Source organism: Alosa alosa, chromosome 13 (genome assembly GCF_017589495.1).
Source record: "Alosa alosa isolate M-15738 ecotype Scorff River chromosome 13, AALO_Geno_1.1, whole genome shotgun sequence".
NCBI classification, from domain to species: Eukaryota; Metazoa; Chordata; class Actinopteri; order Clupeiformes; family Clupeidae; genus Alosa; species Alosa alosa.
Window position 1 is genome coordinate 9,407,581 of NC_063201.1, and position 22,480 is coordinate 9,430,060.

At 43.5% G+C, this 22,480-nt stretch overlaps 1 protein-coding gene across 6 annotated transcripts in view; it reads left to right on the top strand.

Moving 5' to 3' along the window:
* Positions 1–838: 838 nt before the first annotated feature.
* The window catches only part of triob (trio Rho guanine nucleotide exchange factor b), an 89,632-nt gene continuing 67,990 nt past the window's right edge, over positions 839–22,480 (top strand). For 2 of the 6 annotated variants that reach the window (XM_048260429.1, XM_048260431.1), the window contains exons 1-4: positions 843–1,212; positions 11,635–11,709; positions 16,220–16,334; positions 17,421–17,613. In XM_048260429.1, the coding sequence (XP_048116386.1) occupies positions 1,131–1,212; positions 11,635–11,709; positions 16,220–16,334; positions 17,421–17,613 (465 nt within the window). In that variant the 5' untranslated portion in view covers positions 843–1,130. Of the gene's footprint in view, positions 1,213–5,317; positions 5,454–11,634; positions 11,710–16,219; positions 16,335–16,649; positions 16,716–17,420; positions 17,614–22,480 lie in introns of those variants that run through there. The other 4 variants (XR_007195437.1, XR_007195436.1, XM_048260430.1 and 1 more) reach the window with 4 other exon arrangements.

Consider the following 22,480-nt stretch of genomic DNA (forward strand, 5'->3'; position numbering starts at 1 on the left):
ACACGTTCATGTGTTGAATTTGTTATTACCTAGTGTGCTTTGTTGAATGGTCTCAATGTTTTATTGTTTTATTTCATGTGAATACTTACTAGAGGAGTAACTTATTTCAAGTAGTCTAATGCAGTTGCAGGAAGTGTGTATTGAGTTTCCATGCTTATTGTGTTTCCACAACAATGTTAGTGAGTAAATCTACTGAAATGGCCACCATCTTGGTGAAGTGTGATGTGTAAGATCAGAAAGCAGAGGTTGATTTTAGAACGATAGCCTAAGTCGATGTGTTTTCATAGCGCTTAAAAGCGTGGGCGGAAGGTATCGATAATTGGCCAGGGAGGGTCAAGTCTTTTTTGAAAATTTTCTTGCAGGCAGGTGAGGGTCATGCAACTTTTGATTAAAGCACTCAAAATCCCCCAATGGCCCAGTTTATAAATAACGAACAGTCCCTAAGACAACCTCATTCCTCAAAGGTTAAAGAACGTTGTAAAAATACTTCCATCCTTTGGGCGGCGATGTTGGATTACATTCTGTCTCACGATAGTTTTCAATGACTAACTTTTATACCATAATGATTTGGCCTACGTGCAGAAATTCAGCAGGCTAACTTTATGTTGTGTATGCATATTTGTATTCTCTGATATTAAAACAAAAACAGTGAGCCTCGCATTAAGGATAAATATATAATGTGCAACAATTGATTTATGTACAACAAACAAACAGCAGCCTATATTTAGGCTACACTAGATTAATCCTAACCAGACATGTTATGTTGCTTATACTGAATTTAAATATAGCCTACACTGTCTGTGGTGCGACTTCATTCCCCGAGGTGAAAACATTTCGTTCACTGGGCTGTTTTGTATGCGATCGTAAACGTCAGGAGAGTGGTTGAGCTTCCTCGGGGTCCGTGATGTAGGCATAGGATAGAACCTACGCAACACGAGCTGTATAGGGCGCCACCGGGCGGCATTCAGGACAAACTCACTAGTCAAGATGGAGGGACCATATCTCTATCCACTGGAGAGCGAACCTATGCACGTCATAGCTTGCAGTTCACTGCCAGAGGTCTCCTATGGGATCTGTGGAAATCGCAAATACGGAGCGATGTATAGCAAACAGCTGTGATCTTCTTATCAATGGCTGCCACGATGAATTCTGGATCATTGACGGACTTGCGCGACAGGGACGGGGATGACAGCGCTGTGTTTTACAGATCGGGTAAGTCCCAGGGAACGGAACTGTCCCGGGGATGTTGGGGTGCTGGGTTCGGATGAAGGCTCGGGTCGGCTGCAGTGGTGTTCTTGAGTAACAATCATGAAGAGCGCGAGTTTTAATAGTTGAACGCCATGGGTGGCCGTATTATGGCATCACGCGCCTCATAATTTTGGATTGTGGCGCCATTCCAGCTCGTGTATTTAAATCAGCTCAGTATTACGCAATAACAAACGAGTGTTTCTGATGATGGTCCTCAGCTGCTCGCGGGATCACTGGACTGTAACACTGCTAGTGGGCATTAGGCTATAGATCGCGGATGTGGTGGTGGAAACGACCACTCCCGAGGGTAGCCTGCTCTGTGTTGTCCGAGTGTGATAAACAGCATCTGGGCTGCCAAAGCCGATGCGAGCCGTAGCCGTTCCTTATTAGCTCCGCTCCAGGTGAGCAGGCAGGAGTCCGGACATTGCCAACCCTCATCAGCGGGGCCATTCTTGGCGTGCTGCCAGGGTTACCTGGATTGTAAACAACGAGCCACTGCATTGGGGACATTCCTCAATGGCAGTAACGTTATGATGCTGAAGCACACAGCATCAGCTCTGCCAGCATGTTAGGGTAATGTTACTGCATTGAAAGGGGTAGTGTTTCATGAAAATGAAGGCTTGAATAATGTCCTGCGATGGTTGGGGCTGGTAGCTGATAGCAGGAGAACTGCTTACCATACATCAGCAGGGCTACACAACACAAGGCCATCAGTCATTAGGATAGCAGCCACAGATACATGAGACAGATAGACCTATAATGAGTCATAAGGACAGTGTAGCCATGTTCTGACGCAAATAGTCCCTGGTCTGTTTCAATATTGATTCGGGCAAAACACTACCCTTGTTCTGAGAATTGTGATGTGCAAGAAGAGCAAGGACATGACAAATGTGGCCATTGAGGAACATCACAGTGACATTAGGTACATAAGTCAAATGGTAGTGAAACAATGTAGGGAAAGAAAGAACCTTGCTGCTTGGGTCTTTTGCACCATCCTCAGTCTGTCCTTCTGAGGGCCATGGCTAAGCTCTGGGGACTCATCCACTCCTGACTTTGCCCTACTTCGAAAAGTGGAGATTTTACCAAGTATGGCCAAAGAGATGCTGTTAAAGGGGCAGGCCAAACCCGGCCTTTCAGATGCCTCAGCGTTGATGGGAAATAGATCAGGTGGTAACTGTTAATGAGTTAAAGATGGGACAAAAATGAAAGATGAACAAAAATGTGCTCAATGAGTATCTAAAGATGCAGTCAGCAGATACAACTATTATCCACTGGCTTACTCACTTCGTAATTAATGACATAGTGTCATTCATTTGAATTGAAGAATGCTAAAATAACACTTATGTGAATTTCATTTGCAGTTTGGTAATACAGAAGAGTGTATAAGATTCACATTTACAACATATGTATTCATTTAGCAGACACTTTTTATCCAAAGCGACTTACAGAAGGAGAATAACATTCAAGCTACAGAACAGAGTAAACCTTAGCTAAAAATTACTACTGCATCAGTCAATACTATTACTAGAGGATAAGAGTGCAGACATTATAAGTACTAGTCAAAGTGGGGTAGGAGGAGGAAGAGGAGAGAGGAAGAAGAAGGGAGGTGCATGCTAAGTGTTTGTTAGAAGTGTTAGGAGAGGAGATGTATCCTTATCAGCATCATAGTTGGCCCCACAAGGCTTCCGTTTTAACATTCCATATGTTATCTTAATGCAGAGGAAGTAGATTGGGGCCCAAATAGAACGTTCAATTTCTTCCTGTCCAGTCACAGGGCATCATTGATCTGATATGGTAATGATATAAGGACAGGCCAGTGGCACTCATTGTCAAGCTTCTTTGATGATTACTGTTGTCTGACTGATCCTGAATCAGACCTCCACTGCATTCTCCTTGCTTTATGGGGGTTGATTAATGCTGTCTGACTGATCCTGGTTCAGGCCTCCACTGCATTCTCCTTGCTCTCTGGGGGTTGATTAATGCTTACGCTGCACCCTGCGTGATCAGTGATGATTAGCGCTGTCTGACTGATCCCAGAACAGGCTTACTCTGCACTCTGTGTGCAGTGCAATAAGTGCCTGTTTGTGTGTGTGTGTGCGCGCACGCTCTCTTTCTGCCTCGTGAGAGTCTATTCAAAACATGGCTGCAGCCCAAGGCTACTTTGAGATCATCAGAGCAGCGCATACCCCCACTCCCCCTTCTTCCCTCAACATGCCACATCACACACACACCCACCCACGCACGCACGCACGCACATCTATGCACGTGCAGCTCTCCCGCCTGCCATGCGCCAAAGGAAAACACTACTGCGTAGCAAGGAGCGCGCGCACGAGAGAGAGAGAGAGAGAGAGAGAGAGAGAGAGAGCGATAGGAAGAGATCGAGTGAGAGAGGAAGAGAGAGAGAGAGGAGGGGGAGGAGACTTGAAGAGGCTCCTCCGTGCTGGAGTGAGCTTGAATAGAGCCGAGGAGCTGCCACAGTGAACATCACGTTTATCAAATCACACACTACATGTGAACCCTGCCTGATCAATTCCCACCTGTGCTGTCATTCTCTAGAATGTTCTTTCTCTTAGAGGTGTGCATGCAATATGATGTTAGGGGCATACATGTAACGGAAGAGGAAATGTTTGTATATTTTTAGGAAAGCTGTGTGTCCTCTCTAAAGTGACATGTTTAGGTATAGATATTGTGACTGGAAACCATTCATTGAAAAATGAACATTATCAGTGAAAGCTCAAAAAGATATTTTCTGTACTTGATAAGAAGGCTGAATTGAGAATGGAGACCTGTCATATTCCTTCCCATATCTTTGCTGATTCATGGATGCTGCCTCTCTCTCTTTCTCTCTCTCTCTCTCTCTCTCTCTCTCTCTTTCTTTGTGTGTGTGTGTGTGTGTGTGTGTGTGTGGTGTGTGTGAATGTACATGTGCGCACGCTCGTGACTCTGTGTGTATTCATGTGTGTGTCTTTCTCCTCTAGAGGCTTGCCGTGACCTCTGAGCACGTACACACAGCCTGGCAAGGGAATCATCACTGTTTTTCTCCATCTCCCTCTCTCCATCTCTCTCTCCGGCTCTCTCGCTCTATCTCTCCCTCTCTTACCTCTCTGTCTTCCTCTCTTCTTTCCCTCCCTCCTTCCTCTGTTGTGCTGTATTACTCTGTCCAGGGTCCTTCCCTGATTACACGTTATCTCTGCCTTAGCCCCAGTCCCTCCATCTCTCCATCTCTCTCTCTCTCTCTCTCTCTCTCTCTCTCTTCCTCTCTTTCTCTCTCTTTCTCTCTCATTCTTCCTCTCTCCCGCTCTTTCTCTCTCTCCCTACTACCTCCCTCTCTTCTTTGTTCTGTATGGTGAAGTTTAATGAGACATTCTGAGGGTCTGTTATATGGTTCTCCATAAATTAGCATAAATGTGAAGCATAGGCAAAATAAGGGAACTCAGTCATCAAGGGAAATTTTGAGTAGAGTGTGGTTCATCCTGAAAAATGTCAATCTGTGTGTTGTCTTGTCACATGTTTTTTTTTGTGTGTGTGTGTGTGTATGTGTGTGTGTTTGTGTTAGTGTGTGTGTTGTGTTTTTCTACACGCATACTTGCCCAAATGTGCCATGAAATCTGTGAAGAAGATTTACATAAGGAAAGATGTACATGCCAAATCCTTTCGGACGATTGGTCAGCAGCAGCTAGCTTAGCTGGTCCTCTCCACCAGTGATAGGTCAGATGAGCTGTCCATCTGACACCCATACAGCTGAAGACTGCCATGATTCTGGCCTTGGTCACACACACACACACACACACACACACACACACACACACACACACACACACACACACCAGAGCCAGGGCCACCGTTCAAAAGTTGCCAGGTTGCAAGAGTTACCAGGGTACCGCTCATGTACCCCCAACCTTCTATAGGAGAGACAGCTCATTGTTTATGGGCAGTCAAAGTCTTTGCTGTGTGTGTGTGTGTGTGTGTGTGTGAAAGAAGGGCACAGTGTGTGAATAGTGTTCTTGGCTGTTGCAATGTGAGAGTCACTCCATCAGGTGTTTAGCGTTTATATGTGTGAATGGTCTTCTCAGTTGCGGAGAAGTCTGTGTGTGTGTGTGCCTTTCTCAGGTGAGTGTGTGTGTGTGCGTGTGTGAACATGAGCAGTGTTCAGGGTTTTCAATGGCAGTATGCCCAGACTGGAACCGCGCTCATTCGTCTAGCAGGTAAAGTACACCAACCGCCAGCCTTCAGGATCCTCTCTCTGTTTAATAAGCTGCAGATACTTAGCACACACTGGTATGAACAGGCTACGGTGCTGTAAACAAGAGTCAAATAGTCTGTCCATTATCATGTGGAGCTTTGAAGATGGTTGTTTACGTTATGCTGTATTAATCCAGGCTGGAGTGGCACATCTTATATCTCAAGCACAGTTCCTTAATAGAAGATGGTTGTTTACATTACGCTGTATTAATCCAGGCTGGAGTGGCACATCTTATATCTCAAGCACAGTTCCTTAATAGAAGGAGCTGAAAACAATCACACACAAGGGAAAAGTTCGGCATAGTGTTCTTAATAATGACTCTGTGTTCTCATTTTTAAATAACACAATAATTGTCTTAATTGTTGACATTGCACAGTCATGATTTAAGATGAGGATAATGTTTGATGTTTATGGTTAATATTAAAATATTAAGTTCCTCAAGCGCTCTTGTCTTCTAAGGATTTTTTGCTTTATTAGATAATAGACACAGCTAAGGGTAAGATAATACCACTAAAGGATATACCCCGCAACGATAGTTAAATGCTAAATGTTTTCCTTGAGAAGCTTGTTTTCATAATACTTTAAAGATGCAATATAGAATTGTTTGTTGAATGCATCAGGTTTGTACTCATAAAAGCTCCATAGCTTCTATAGCACCTATATTGGCAGCATATTTTGTGATACTGTGCTGTAAAACCTTTTTACATTTTCTGACCTAGAGAGCAAAAAAAGAAAGAAGCTATTTGTCCTCGACATGAGTGTATGTCATGTGGATTAGATAAAAGATGTTGCAAAAACTAGCTTCTTACAAAAACATCTTAAAATGCATAAACCTGCATGGTTTCTCTTTAAGTAGAGCAATGGGAGCTGTTGAAGCCCATTTCAGAGAAAGAGAGATGGGAGTGTGTGTGTGTGTGTGTGGGGTGTTGCAAGTGAGGAAAGAGAAGAGGATGTTCTGACGGGTGTGAGAGTAGTGCGACCCCTTTGTCACCAGTCCAGATGGGTCATTGCAGGTCAGACACATTCTGACCATCAGACCCATCTGGGCCAGTGGGAACCGGAGCGGTTGCTAGTGGAGATGCCAGCCCCAGACAGGGGCATCTGTCACAGCTCTGAGAGAGAGCAGTGGGGGGCCGGGGTAAGAGGGGGGAGGTGCAGCCATAACTCCTATCACCATGGGGATCAGCATTAACAGTTAGTGGAGTGTAAGCAATGCGGCTGCCTGTTGTGAGTTCATTGGGTATTAAGAAAAGTTCTGGAACAAGACAGGGATCCTGGATAGTGGAATTTAGCACCCATCAAAATAAAATGTCTGCCTTTTAGTTTCAGATGTCTACTGCTCATAGACTAACTCCTGGCCGATCATACGGGTCAGGTTGTGTGTGTGTCTGTGTGTGTGTCTGTCTGTGTCTGACGGGGTGGTGTAGGTTCTCAGGATTTTCCAATTCAATACAGCTGGGTAGAAGAGAAGTTACAATGACTGAAAAGTGACTTCTGAAAGGCCCCCTTTGGAGACATCATGCCACAGTGGTCTGTGTGTGAGTGTCAGATACACACACACACACACTCTCTCTCACACACACGCACACACACACAGGCACTTTCCATCTGTCCGAGGGACACAGTGTCCCCTCTATCTTTCTGTGGGTCAGCAGCAGAGGCCGGCACACCGAATACTGGCTAGGTCAAATAACCCAGCTTTCCGGATCCATTTAGCTCCTGTTAAAAGGGTTTGTACTGTGGACTGTTGTGGACGGTAATGGACTGTTTCTGGGCCAAGATGGACTCAAGGTGACCTGCTGTTAAAAGGGAGTTTATTCAGGGCCACAAGCACAAGCCAGGTGTAGTAGGTCTCGACATCTCCTCATTCATGTCCAGCACCTGAATTTTTATTATTTTTGTTACTGTTTATTAGGCAGGGTTCCCACGGATCATGAAAATTGATTTAGAGTCGGAACCCTGATTAGGCCTATTTGTTGATTTGTTTGTTCAGGTCTGTCTGTGCTAGGTTCGGGTAGGCGGGGGAGACACACCACTCCGTCCAGCACACAATTGTTTTTGTTATTGCTGGGATGAGCCTTGGGTTCAAGACCTGAGGTGCATTCCAATTCTCAAACATTCATGAAACTATTTTGCTCTGTACAGTATGCGAATGTTTGCGAAGAAACACTAGCAAACAATCTGAAGAGGTAGATTTTCACAAACATGCAGGGATGCTGGGGGAAGGGTTACTGTTGAAATCGAATTGAACTGTACAAAGACAACATGTGTGCTGTGAATGTCCTCTTGCCATTGTGGTTCTAGACCTGGTTGTGAATCAGGAACCCAATGGCGCTATGGTGAGCTTCTGGTGACTTCTAAACCTGATTATGTATCAGGAACCCATGGTGCTATGGTGAGCTTCTTTCTGGTGAGTTCTAAACATGATTATAGATCAGGAACCATGGCGCTATGGTGAGCTTCTGGTGAGTTCTAAATATGATTATGGATCAGGAACCCATGGCGCTATGGTGAGCTTCTTGTGAGTTCTAACCCTGATTATGGATCAGGAACCCATGGCGCTATGGTGAGCTTCTTGTGAGTTTGCAAAATCAATATATAAACCACGGCAAATAGTTGGGAAATTACGGAAGAGCCCAGTTTGCAGTCCTGGACCTGATCATGAATCTAGAGCCCAGTTTAAAGTAATGAAACCTGATTATGAATCTAGAGCCCAGTTTGCAGTAATGAAACCTGATTATGAATCTAGAGCCCAGTTTGCAGTAATGAAACCTGATTATGAATCTAGAGCCCAGTTTGCAGTAATGAAACCTGATTGTGAATCTAGAGCCCAGTTTGCAGTAATAATGAGCCCAGTTTGCAGTAATGAAACCTGATTGTGAATCTAGAGCCCAGTTTGCAGTAATGAAACCTGATCATGAATCAGCCCAGTTTGCATGTAGGGGAGGTGGATTGTGTAGACAGCAGACGATGTGGGCGCTTCTGAGAGAAGACGGGGAAGAGTTGTATGTGTGTGTGTGTGTGTGTGTGTGTGTGTGTGTGTGTGAGAGAGTTGCCGTTCTACACCCGCATTATTCACATGCTCAAATCACACTGCAAGTGGTACAGCTCAGCCTTTGAGGCAGCACTATATTTAGTAGCACCCAAGATAGGAGACACTAATGTAGTGTCCAACTTACACACGCATAGCATGCACCAATACACACACACACACACACACACCTCTGTTTCTCCCCTCCTCTCTCACACACACACATCACACACACACACACACACATACACACATGCAAACACATATACACACATGCATGTATAGGCACATTTATTTTCTTGTCTCTGTGAATCCCAACCCCCGTAAACACCCACACAGTGTTTGATAGCCATGTGTTTGGCATGTTAGTGAGAGCATCAGATGGTGCAATGTCCAAGCTAAATCACCCCAACACATTTCAGGTTGTTTTTGTTCAATTTTTGCCGAGGAATAGCAATCCGTTTAGAAAAACACTTATCCTGCCAAAAAATGGTGTGCATGATGAAAAGGCAGTTATGCCTTAAATGAATTCTCTGAAATTTGAAAAATAATGAAAGAGAGTGAGTCAGGACCACTCTAAAAGTGATTGTGTAAAGCACTTGAAGAGGTCTGGAGATCAGAAATGCAGCCCACTCTTACATGTCTATGAGCTCTGTTGGAGCCGGTGAAGTGATGCCATTAGAAGAGGCAACATCAAGACGCTATCTCAGCTCAGTCTTCCCTGGCAGTGGACATTTGCTAGATAGGTGCCACATACAGAAACCAGCAAACGAGCAAAATACAGTAGGCAGCACTCTCTCTCTCTTTTCTAGCACACACATAGATACACAATCACACACACTCACACAAACACACACACACACACACACACACACACACACACTCACACACACATGCACACACACAAACAAACACAACCACACCCACCCACACAAACACACACACACACACACACCTCCCTCCTGTCCCTCTCTGAGGAAGGAAGTAGATGGTGGTGAGGGAGCTCTCCAAGGTGCTGAAATCCTGTGCAGCAGTGCTACTGAGTGTTGTTGTGTTGTGCTGACATTTCCCATTGTAACTGTACTGTGTGCTCTCTATCTGACACACCCTCCCCAACCTAACCACACTGTCAGTTTGGCACAAGGCACCAATATAACCTGTGTTATGAGAGGCAGAGGCACTGTCTCTCACTGGGTTTGAACCCCTCACCCTACAACTTATTGCAAGCAAGCATTTCTCGCTATCGCATCTCAGCAGGGAGTTAGGTGTCCTAACTGCTCAGTTCTGCAACGTTCCTGTGCCAGCGGCCATGCTTACATAAGGAGACTCTACAATAGCACTCAGTGTCCACATCTGAGCTTTGACTCAGATGAGATGAAGTAAACACAGACATGCCTTTCACATGACTTCTGCCCTAACTGCAGGAGGGTAAAGGGTAAGAAGACAGGGGTTTCCCCACGTACAGAACCCACCCCCCCTATATGCTGCTGATATGCTGCCCAGACTGCCTCTACTAGGGCAGATTACTCTGCTGTGTGCGCCCTGCATAACAGCTAAACTGGACTGAACTGGAGTGGAGTGGAGAGGAGGGTGAAGATGGGCCAGGGATGAAGCTGACTCACTCAGAACAGCTTTGGTTCTTCTCCTTCTCCTCCTCCTCTTCACCCTGCTGTCATCTTCCATCATGGCCACTTTCCATCTCATAAATACACACACACACACACACACACACACACACACGACCTCTCCTGAGTCAGAGGAAGTGATGTCATCAAATGTGCCCTCAAGCACCCATACATCTGACATCCTCAGATGGTCTCCTGGCTTGGCATGGGGAGCCTATGTTTGTTTGGTTTATCATTCTGAGGAACAGTGGTTTACAGTTGATCACTTGTTTATGTACTTAGGTGGCATAGTACGTCTTTTTATATATGGGCAGCCGTGGCCTACTGGTTATCACTTCGGACTTGTAACCGGAGGGTTGCCGGTTCGAACCCCCACCAGTAGGCACGGCTGAAGTGCTCTTGAGCAAGGTACCTAACCCCTCACTGCTCCCCAAGCGTTGCTGTTGTTGTAGGCAGCTTACTGCACCGGGATTAGTGTGTGCTTCACCTCACTGTGTGCTGAGTGTGTTTCACTAATTCACGGATTGGGATAAATGCAGAGACCAAATTTCCCTCACGGGATCAAAAGAGTATATATACTTATACTTATAGGGCAATTCCATGGAAAATTATGTTTTTTGTAACATCCATAATGCCAATAAAATGTGATGGTATGGTATGATGTTAATGATTACATGAAATTTGAGCATTTGCTATTTTTGGCTGAAAAATGTACATAAGAAAAAATGCACAGAAAATTAATGTTATCATTCACATCATACAAATGTCATGGCATTTCACTGGCGTTATGGATGTGACAAAAAGTCCATTTTCCGTGGAATTGCCCTTTACTTATAAATGTTAACTCCTGGATGTGTCTCTTAGTTTTAGTAGTAACTTTATTGATGTTCTTGGGACTGGTATTTAAAGCATTATTATAGGAGTGGAATGAATCAGTAGTGGTAGAAGCAGAAGTAGCAGTGTTGTTAGTTTGAATGGCTTTTTAATTATTATTTTATTATTATCAATTATTATCAATGTTATGCACACATAAGTAACATGGAGTTAGGTTGTTTTGTATCTCTACAGTTCACCTGTAACTCTGTAGAAACTCTCTCTAAATAACTTGTTTTGTATTCCTGTACTGATGATCCCTGTAGTAACCCTGTAGTACTCCTGCTCTGTGACCCTGTACTGGTCCTGTGGAACCCGTGCTCTGTACTGATCCTGTGGAACCCATGCTCTGTACTGATCCTGTGGAACCCGTGCTCTGTGACCCTGTACTGATCCTGTGGAACCCGTGCTGATCCTGTGGAACCCGTGCTCTGTGACCCTGTACTGATCCTGTGGAACCCGTGCTCTGTACTGATCCTGTGGAACCCGTGCTCTGTACTGATCCTGTGGAACCCGTGCTCTGTGACCCTGTACTGATCCTGTGGAACCCATGCTCTGTGACCCTGTACTGATCCTGTATTGATCCTGTGGTAACCCCTGTGTTTCGTCTGCAGGTTCCCACAGGAAGGAGCCTCTGAGGGCAGTAGATGTGCTTCCTGTCCTGAGAGAGAAGGTGGCCTACCTGTCAGGTAAGTCATACAACTGGACAACCCAGGCTGCTGATGCCCTCTCCATTGTCTCCGGCAGATCAGGCTTATGCACATGATGCACATCAACCTAATTCCAGAATGTTCTTACCTAATGGCCCCACTGGGAGAGGTCAGACAAATGTTAGCAAGGTTACACACACACACACACATACTGCTTGTCTGTCTGACCTCCTCATCTGACACTGTGACTGAGACCGAGCAGACTCTATGCTGTGCATGGAGGGTGTTTAACTATTAGAGTAATAGACTATTACCAGTTACAAGTGAATAGTAGAGAGACTATTTTCTATCTTTTCTATCACTGAAGAAGCAGTGTCTCATAAGCTATAGGCACCCTTTACTGAAGATTTGATTGAATCCTCTCAGTACACCATGACATTTAGCTTTTTCATGTTTATGCCAGATTTAGCGTGGTGCTATTTTACATGTGCTCACTTAGTGAATGTGTAGGGCTTTAGTCGGTGGAACAGAGGGACATTACATTACAGTCACAGCAGGAGTTGAAAGTCAAGAGCTACCTGTTGTGGTGTGTTTGAATGTGGCCACTGACTGACTGTGTCATAGACGCTGTGTTAATGGGTCGTGCGCCAGACTGGTTGATCTGGATTCCACTCTCTCTCTGTCTTTGGGTTCTGCCCTGACGTTGTCAATCCCAGTTGACATCCGAGGCATGTGTAATGTGCAGATGGCAAATTGGGCCACTGGGTTCTCTCCGTTGCTGCCCAAACCTGCCTGACTCACAGCTGGCTTGGACCGGCTCAGACGCTCTGCTCTGCTCTGCAGAGTGAGAGTCTGTTGGGTTCTGACCCACATAAAGTCGTAGATGTTTCATTGGTAACCGCACTGCTGCACCACTGGTCAGAGTATTGGAACTGAGGTTGTGCTTTTGGCCTTTTTTTGAGCCTTTACTGACAGGAAAGTGAAGATCAGACAGGAAATGAGTGTGGGGGAGACAGATTGGGAAATGACCCCAGGCCTGGGTCAAACCTAGATCCCTGTGGGTGCTAGACCCAAATGACCCCAGGCCTGAGTCAAACCTAGATCCCTAGATCCCTGTGGGTGCTAAACCCAAATGACCCCAGGCCTGAGTCAAACCTAGATCCCTGTGGGTGCTAGACCCAAATGACCCTAGGTCTGAGTCAAACCTAGATCCCTAGATCCCTGTGGGTGCTAAACCCAAATGACCCCAGGCCTGAGTCAAACCTAGATCCCTGTGGTATGGGACACCGACACTGCAGCTCCCCCTATATGTGGTACTTTTGCATCATTGCTAGTTAGGCAAAATATATTATTATTTTTTTGCTGATGCTTTTGTACAAAGTGACCCCGGAGCAACTTGGGGTAAAGTGCCTTGCTCAAGAGCATAACACTGGAAGCCGGGAATTGAACCCACAATTTCTTCAGGCTACTGCACTGCTAGCCCAGCTCCTTAACCACTATGCTACCACCACCCATGTCATACTACTTCATAGAAGATATAGAGGAGCCTGCACACCTTAATAGGTTCAACTGCAGGTGCAGCTGTTTCGCAAGAACAACTCAGAACAGAGAAAAGTGCAACACTGCTTACTCCAATTTATTAATAAACTTAATAAATTAAATAAAGACGTTTCGGTCAGTCAGACCTTCATCAGAGTATCAAGGAATGTCATACTGTAATACTTCAGAATGGTCAGGCAGGCCTCAGATCTCCTAGGGTTAAGGCCTAAAACAATTTAGAGTGGCCATACCAAAGATCCTGTAACCCTCTCTGGTCATGCTGCCCAGTACTCGTTTGGAAACAGCAGTATAATTGCCTACCAAGCATTCATTAAGCGAGGGAAAGAACGTAGGGGAGGGTTTTAGTGTTACACTTTTTCTCAAAACTTTCTCTGAAATTCTCAAAATCTCTTATCACTTCATGCGCGTGCACATCATTAAAACAGTTTCTCCTCATTTTGAGCAAACAGCAATGTTTTAGTACATCTAAAACATTGCAACTGATTTTTCTGCTTACTGTTTACATTTTTAATTGCTTTCATGGTGGTCACAATGCGCTACGCTGGTTCCATGCTGAATATTCCTACCCCATAAAACAAATTGGCCTTATTTCATCACTGCAAAAGTGTTTAACTAGCAGTCATAACTAGTTGTCACATTTGCACAATGCTGTAAAAGCCTTTGTTTTCTTTATACTGTCACAATGTCTGTCAACAGTAAAAACTCTGAAACATATCCACTCTCTTGCAATCAACCCTTCCCACACATAATACAGTTTTTCTCAATTGCCTGGTTGGTTGGTTTTCTCGATTGCTTGCTTGGTCTTCATGAACACCTTCTTTGCACAGCAGAAGTCATCTCTTGCTTATCTTTGGGTTCACATATTTCGCACACCCTTTTGCAAAACAGTTAACACAGATGTCATTCAAAGTCCCCAAACTCTATTGGTTTTCCTGTGCTAAACAAAAGGAAAACATCTATTCACAGGTGGTAGAGATTCCTTGCATAAGTCTGAATCTCTGATACACCTGTGTGAAACTCCTTTGCACAATTCTTCAATCATCAATCATTCATTATCCATGAGAGATACCATGTCTGTTCTGTGTTGCTATTTGCAAGTATGGAGCACATCTAAGGCACATCTAAGGCACATGTAGAGAAAGTACTGTATTGCCTATTTGGTGAAGAACAGTACACAAGTTGACAAGTGTAGGTGTTTACTGTAGGTCTATTTCAATAAAACAAAATGACAAGTTGTAGTTTAATGAAATTTGTCTTGTCTGGGTGCTTACTGTAGGTCTTACATGTCAATGGCAAAAATGAAGGCTGAAACTCCTCATTTTGAGAACAGTGTTTTGCATTTTGTTGTGCAGTGTGTAATGATTGATTGAAAGCAAACAGTGATTTGGCTACAAGTTGTGTTTGAAGGCAAAAATTGCTTTTGCTGCATGTTTTAAACGTTTTCAAAGTGCTATAGTGTGGGTCTGGCTAATAAAATAGACTATGAGAGGCTAAACATATAAAAGAATCTACCCTAACCCTACCTTTCTGTATTAAATGCAATGTGCATACATAGACAACACCAACAGACAACAACTCACATGGAGGAAGACATGTTAGTGTCACTAGGGATTTAAATTGTCCATGAGCCAGGATTTTACCTCTTTCCTGAAAAGATGATAATTGTCTATGCTCTTAATTTCCAAAGGTAATTTATCCCAGGTCATCCCCACTATATTTGAGAGTACCTACAATGTTTGTTTTGAACATCCCATTAGCTCTGGTGTGTCCATGCATGGGCATCCCTACTCCATGGGCATCCCTCCAATCCATGGGCATCCCTGGCAATCCCTACATCCCTACTCCTAATCCATGCATGGGCATCCCTACTCCTAATCCCTACATCCCTACTCCTAATCCATGCATGGGCATCCCTACTCCTAATCCATGCATGGGCATCCCTACTCCTAATCCACGCATGGGCATCCCTACTCCTAATCCCTACATCCCTACTCCTAATCCATGCATGGGCATCCCTACTCCTAATCCATGCATGGGCATCCCTACTCCTAATCCCTACATCCCTACTCCTAATCCATGCATGGGCATCCCTACTCCTAATCCACTGCATGGGCATCCCTACTCCTAATCCACGCATGGGCATCCCTACTCCTAATCCACGATCCCATCCCTAATCCATGCATGGGCATCCACTCCTAATCCATGCATGGGCATCCCTACTCTAATCCCTACCCTGCTCCCTAAGCCATGCATGGGCATCCCTCCTCCTAATCCCTGCCCTACATCCAATCCATGGGGGCATCCCTACTAATCCATCCATCCCATGGGCATCCCTACTCCTAATCCCTACATCCCTGGGCATCCCTATGCATCCTAATCCCTACTCCTAATCCATGCATGGGCATCCCTACTCCTAATCCATGCATGGGCATCCCTACTCCTAATCCCTACATCCCTACTCCATCCCTACTCCTTTTTAAGATTTTTTCATTTTTTAAGATTTAAGATTTTTAAGGTATGCCGGTGCATTATGATTGTAAACATTATGGACCACCCTGAGCTGGAGCTGTACTGCCCTAGCCTCCAGGGGGAGCATTTGAGACATAGACTAAGCATTTTGAGCAAGATACACAATTTTGCAGGTAATCCACTATGTGGTGCAGTAGGCACTAATTGTTTTGAGAAATGCTTGTTTTGAAAAAAACATTAATGATGATTTCAGAGATGCACCAAAGTGACTGAGAAAAACTGTAATTACAACTTCATTCTGCCCCTAATTTTTGCCAGTAAGGTGGGTCATGCTAAGCCATACTACACATCACATGAGTGGGAGTATGGAGCTTGCTAGCTCATTGGCTAATGATATGCCAGATGCCTGCGTTTGTGTATGTAATTGTGGCTACAATTACCATGTTTTTTCTGTGACCTCATTCTTTTGGCTCCTGTGTGATACTCTGGTGCGTGTGTGTGTGTTTGTGTGTGTGTGCAGGAGGTAGAGATAGGCGAGGGGGCCCCATCCTCACCTTCCCGGCCCCCAGTGACCCTGAGCGCCTCAGACAGGAGGACCTACGCCCCCTACTGGAGTATCTCTCCACTGTCCCAAGGTACTGAGCTTAGAACACACACACAAACACACACAAACACACACACCACCCACCCACACACACACACACACACACACACATCTATCCATTTATCTATCTATGTATCCATCCATCCATCTTGTATTGCTGTCTGCAGAGGAGACCTCTCTCTCCCCCTCTCTCTTTCTCCCCCTCCTCCCTCTCTTTCTCTCCTCCCACTCTTTCTCTCTCTTTCTCTCCCCCTCTTTTTTTTTTCCCCCTCTCTCTTTCTCCCCCTCCCTCTCTCTCTCCCCCTCTGTCTCAGCCCATTCACTGAGCCCCATATTAGTCAGTGTTGTGTTGTGTTCATGCATCCAGTTGAGGCGGCAGAGCAGGGTAGGACTAGGAGAGCAAAATAGGCTGGTAAGAGCTCTGCTAAAACATACAGAGAGACAAGTTCCATTTTTTTGCTTATTTCCAATAGCCTTGTTTTTTCAAGTGAATGTTTGGGTAACAGTGATATATTATTATTCCTGCTTTAGAGGAGACTGTGTTTTATTATTGTTAGACTATTTCAGTATGAAATTGAAATATTAATGCTTAGAGGTTTGCTTTCCCTTTATAAAGGCCTTAAGTTACTTCTTATGCTGTGCTGTCTTTGGATTATTCTTATCTTTGGAGTTTGTTTAAGATTACTCTAAAGATTGCCTTACAATATCACAGTTTTGTGATATTAGTCACTGTCAGTTAAATGATATAGTTTGAAGATGTCCTCAACCTTTTTGTTAGTAAAAGGAAGGAAAAAATAAATAGGATATTTAGGAAAAGATAATGAAAGGAGGTCAATAACACAAATAATAGCATTATGCTTTTTAGTCACAGAATTGTGAAGAAGCACTCAAGTTTGTCTCTTAAGTTATCGCTGATTGTTTTTGTGAGCTTTTATCCAGACATCTTCTTGTGATGACTGTGTGTGTGTGTGTGTGTGTGTGTGTGTGTGTGTGTTATTTATTGTTGTGTTGTATGTGCTTAAACTGAGGACTATGTGATTGAATATGACAATGATAATGAATGTGTGTGTGTGTGTGTGTGTGTGTGTGTGTGTGTGTGTGTGTGTGTGTGTGACAGCGAGGAGGCGTGCCGGCATGGCTTCACGGTGATTGTGGACACGCGCAGCTCCCGGTGGGACGTGATCAAGCCCCTGCTGAAGACCCTGCAGGACTCGTTCCCGCGCTGCATCCACACGGCCCTCATCATCAAGCCCGAGAGCGTCTGGCTCAAGCACCGCAGCTCCCTCGGCAGCACCAAGTTTGAGTTCGAGGTAACACTCTCTTTCACACACACACACACACTCACCCATTTCTGACACAACCTTTCACACAAACACACACAAACCTGTTCAGTTCAGTTCCGTTCAGTTAACTTATTGTCCCAAAGGGAAACTTGTCTCGCAGTCAGGTAAACATAAATAGCACAAGATACACAAAGACACAAGATGGGGTAAAAGACACAGGTTAATATAAGTTAAGAAGGTTAAGAAACTGTTTCTGACTGTTTCTTCCAGGCTTGGAATTTCACCATTCTGGGGGCAAGGCCACTTGGCCTTCAGTTGGGCATATTTGGTGGGGGGCACAAAGGCCACATGTCAGAGCACCAAGGCAAAAGTTAACTATACAGTATATAAAAAATGATCAAAGTTGTATTTAGCCTATTCAAGGCAGTAGAACTGCATCACTGTAAGAAACATTACAAAAACATGACGTATTACATAGAATTGTAAATCATCTGATCATCTAATATTTACAGATATCTAGGCTATATTTAACATTTATTTTATATTTGGCCTGTTATGAAATCATGTATTGAACAATTTAAGCACAGCTTAGCTTTAAGAAACTCAAATAGCCTAGATGCATGTTTAGCATTTTGTGATCATTGAGGCTACTTTCACAAACTCTTAGTCAGCTGTCGTCTGATTTACGGATATCTAGGTGATATTTGTAACATTTATTTTGTATTTGGCCCGTTATGAAATCATGTGGAACAATTTAAACACATGTGCATGTGTTTAAATTTCATGCATGTCGAAATTTACTGCAAATTCAAAACTGGATTACTCTGGAACGGCTAACTGTACAGGGGACTGCTTTACACCTTTGTGTTCGGGAAGGTCTTCTGTTTATTCTGATATATGGTTTGTCATGTGTTAAACGAAGGGTTTGTGAAGTATTCCACCGAGATGAATGGGTAGAGAGATGGACGCAAAACCTTCAGTAGAATTTATGATTAAATGTAATGATGTTATTTACTTTTCTCGCGAACCGTTCACCACAGCAATTAGTGGCTAACATTGTTTGAAAGCTGAGAAAAAGCTCTTTCATGTGATACTTGTGATGTCTGTGTGATGAGTAGGCTACTTTGCGAGTAGTTCAACTGAGAAGAATGGATGAATTTGGACGCACTTTCTTTCTTGCGCTGTCACTTTCTCCACTGCGTAAAAGACTAAATTAATTTGCGCTGTGAATGCTACAATTATTTTGACAGGCCATAGGCTAAAAAAATCGCTATTAGTAGGACGCAAAGCAGAATATTGAAAGAAGGGGGCACCAAAGCCACCATGGCCTGTAAACATCTGATTTTCAAAAGGGCATCACGGCCAACGCAAGGGGCAGTGACGCAATTCCTACCCTTCCAATGATGAAATTCCTACCCTGCACTCACCCATTTTCAAACATGCACCTGTTTCTGGTACACTGTTTCACACGTACATACTCCCCCATTTCTAACACATTCCTTTACACACTTATTCTCTCCCTCATACATACACACACACACACACACACACACACACACACACACACACACACACACACACACACAAACAGATGCAGCAGATGTAGTTGGTGTGTTACTGACATGGGAAGTCCTGGGTAGGGACTGTGACTGAGAGAAAGTAAGATGAATGAAGATGTAGATAAGAGGGAATAGAACATGTTTAGGTTTCTTTAGATCTCTCCAGAAAACTGGGACAGAGAGAATGAGAGAAAATCAATATGCTAAAACAGCATCCTGTGACTCATTCAGTCATGTAGCAGGATGCTTTTAGTGAGCAGTGGGCCCTGATATGGCTCTGATATAGCTCTGATATGGCCCTGATTTAGCCTTGATATGGCCCTGATTTAGCTCTGATATGGCCCTAATATAGCCCTGATATGGCCCTGATATGGCTCTAATCTGGCCCTGATATCACCCTGATATAGCTCTGATAAATCTCTGATATAGCTCTGATATAGCTCTAATATGGCCCTGATATGGCTCTGATATGTCTCTGATATAGCTCTGATATAGCTTTAATATGGCCCTGATATGGCCTTGGTCTGGTCATATTCTGGTCTTGTATATTCTGGGTGTTGTTCTCTACCATTGATAGGCTATTGCATCAAACACCTTTTGATACACTCAGTCAGGCATCCTCTAAGATCACGAAGAATTTGCAGACTTCTTCAAAAACAAAGTCATTTCTATAAGGGAGGCTATTGGTAACACAAGTAATATGTTTGATAGTACACCCAAAAACAGCCCCCCAAAATTAAGGTCCTTTAGCACTATTACTCAATTTGAGCTTGGTAAAATTATAACTCAAACCGGCTCCTCAACATGTGTTTTTAGATCCAATCCCTACTACATTCCTCAAAAAAAAAAAGTATATGATGGCTTAGCTCCCTTTTTTTTTCTCAAGGTAATAAATACCTCATTAGAAACAGGTATATTTCAACTGCTTTTAAAACGCTGTTGTGAAACCTTTACTTAAAAAGTCAAATCTTGACCATACCAATCTGAGCAACTACAGGCCTATATCAAATCTATCGCTTTTTGAGCAAAGTACTTTGAAAAGTTGTTTGTAATCAGTTAAATACCTTCCCTCAACGAAAACAGTATCCTTTTGAAAAATTCCAATCAGGTTTTAGATCAAATCACAGCACAGAAATGGCTCTAGTAAAAATAGTCAATGATCTCAGACTAGCTACCGACTCAAACAAAGTCTCAATCCTTATTCTTCTGGATTTGAGTGCATTTGACACCATTGATCATAGCATCCTAATTCACCGCCTTCATGAAGTGGGTGGTCTCTCTGATAATGCTCTAAACTGGTTTCAAAACCTACATTACTGGCAGAGATTTTTTATATCAGTCTAGGAGATCATGTATCTGAAAAACATGACTTGCCTTTTGGTGTGGGCCCAGGAGCTGCCTTGGTCCCCTGCTATTTTTTCTATATATGCTTCCATTGGGAAACGCCATAAGTCAGCATAATGTAAATTTCCACAGCTACGCAGATGATACCCAATTGTATCTTTCTGTGGAGCCAACTAACCCAGATGGCCTTTGCTCCCTCACTGCATGCCTAACCTCCATTAATCAGTGGATGAGCAAAACTTTTGAAACTAAATGATGACAAAACAGAGGTACTTCTGGTTGGACCAAAACTAAAAAGCGAGATATTATTCTTAGTAATCTGGGGAACTTGGCACACCAGGTCAAACCAAAAGTAACAAGCCTCGGTGTCATCTTAGATGCAGAGTTAAGTTTTTAGCCCCATATCAGTAAAGTTACTCAGACAGCCTATTTCCACTTGAGAAACATTGCCAAAGTCGCCCTTTAACTCAACAAGATGCAGAAAAACTAATTCATGCCTTTATCACTAGCAGGTTAGACTACTGCAATGCACTTTTCACTGGTCTTCCCAAAAACATCTAAAGAAATTGGCACTCATACAGAACTCTGCGGCTAGACTTTTTTAACTAAGACTAAGAAGAGAAAACACATCACCCCCTGTGTTGGCTGAACTGCACTGGCTCCCTATTTCCTATAGAATTGATTTTAAGGTTATGTTAATTACTTACAAAGCTCTGAATGGCATAGCACCTTCATATATCTCTGAGCTTTTAATATCTTATCAACCACAAAGGAAACTTAGATCATCCAATTCTAATCTTTTAATCGTACCCAAAGTGCTCCACAAACAAAGTAGAGAAGCTGCGTTTATCCATTATGCCCCCAAACTATGGAACACCCTGCCTCTGTACATCAAGCAGGCGAGTTAGACTACATTTGTAGACTACATTTTCAGATTATTCTACATCTGCTACTATTGGATGCAGCCAGCCAGAAGCAGATGGGCTCCCCCTATTAAGTCAGGTTCTGCCTCCAAGGTTTCTTCCTGGAATATGGAGTTTTCCTTGCCACAGTTGCCATATGCGTGCTTGTGGGGGTAAGAGGGTTAAGGCTGCCAGTCTTATGGACGTCATTTTCTATATTTTTGATATGTTGCTGAGTATATCATAAACAGCAAAGAAAAGTGATTGATAATGACTGACTGACTATTATTGTGTTACATGCTTCAAATGTAAAGCACTTTGAGCTGCATTCTGTGTATGAAAGGTGCTATACAAATAAAGCTTTATTATTATTATTTATTATTATTATTATTGTAAGTTGTGTACAGCTGTATTAAAAAAATACCATAAGAACAGGTGCGCTAGGGATAACTATTTAAACATAAATCACCCGCTGCCAACTGCAAGGACTAGCAGTAATGTTAGTACCACATAGTGCCATTGCATAGCCACTAGTTGACTAGTCAACAACTGTTCTGAAACTAGTAAAAATCATTAGTCATGAAACCTCTAGTGCGAGGGAGTGTGTGTCACTGCAGTGGAAGTGTGTTAAAAATAGAGTGCCTGCCCTCTTTCCCACTGCCTGTGGGAGACTGAGAATCATTAGGATTAATTACGGGAGGTGGATTCAAAGGCTCGGCTATAAAAACAGCGCAATCTAAGAACCTTGTAACCTTCCACACCTCTCCGCGTCAAGTTTGAAATGTTTCCGCGGAGAAAAACACATTAGCTGTGTTATTTCTTTTTTGCTACTTCTTTGTGAAATGGATTTAGTGCTACTTAGCTAAACCTTGTTAGTGTGTGTGTGTGTGTGTGTGTGTGTGTGTGTGTGTGTGTGTGTGTGTGTGTGTGTGTGTGTGTGTGTGTGTCTGTATCTGTGTGTGGGTAGAGACTACCATGACATGAGCAGGTCCATAATACCTTAATTTTTTTGGACTTTTATAGAGCCTATTACTTTTGTCGTCAAAGCTTTTCAAGTTGCAGACTAAATGGACACCTCACACACACACA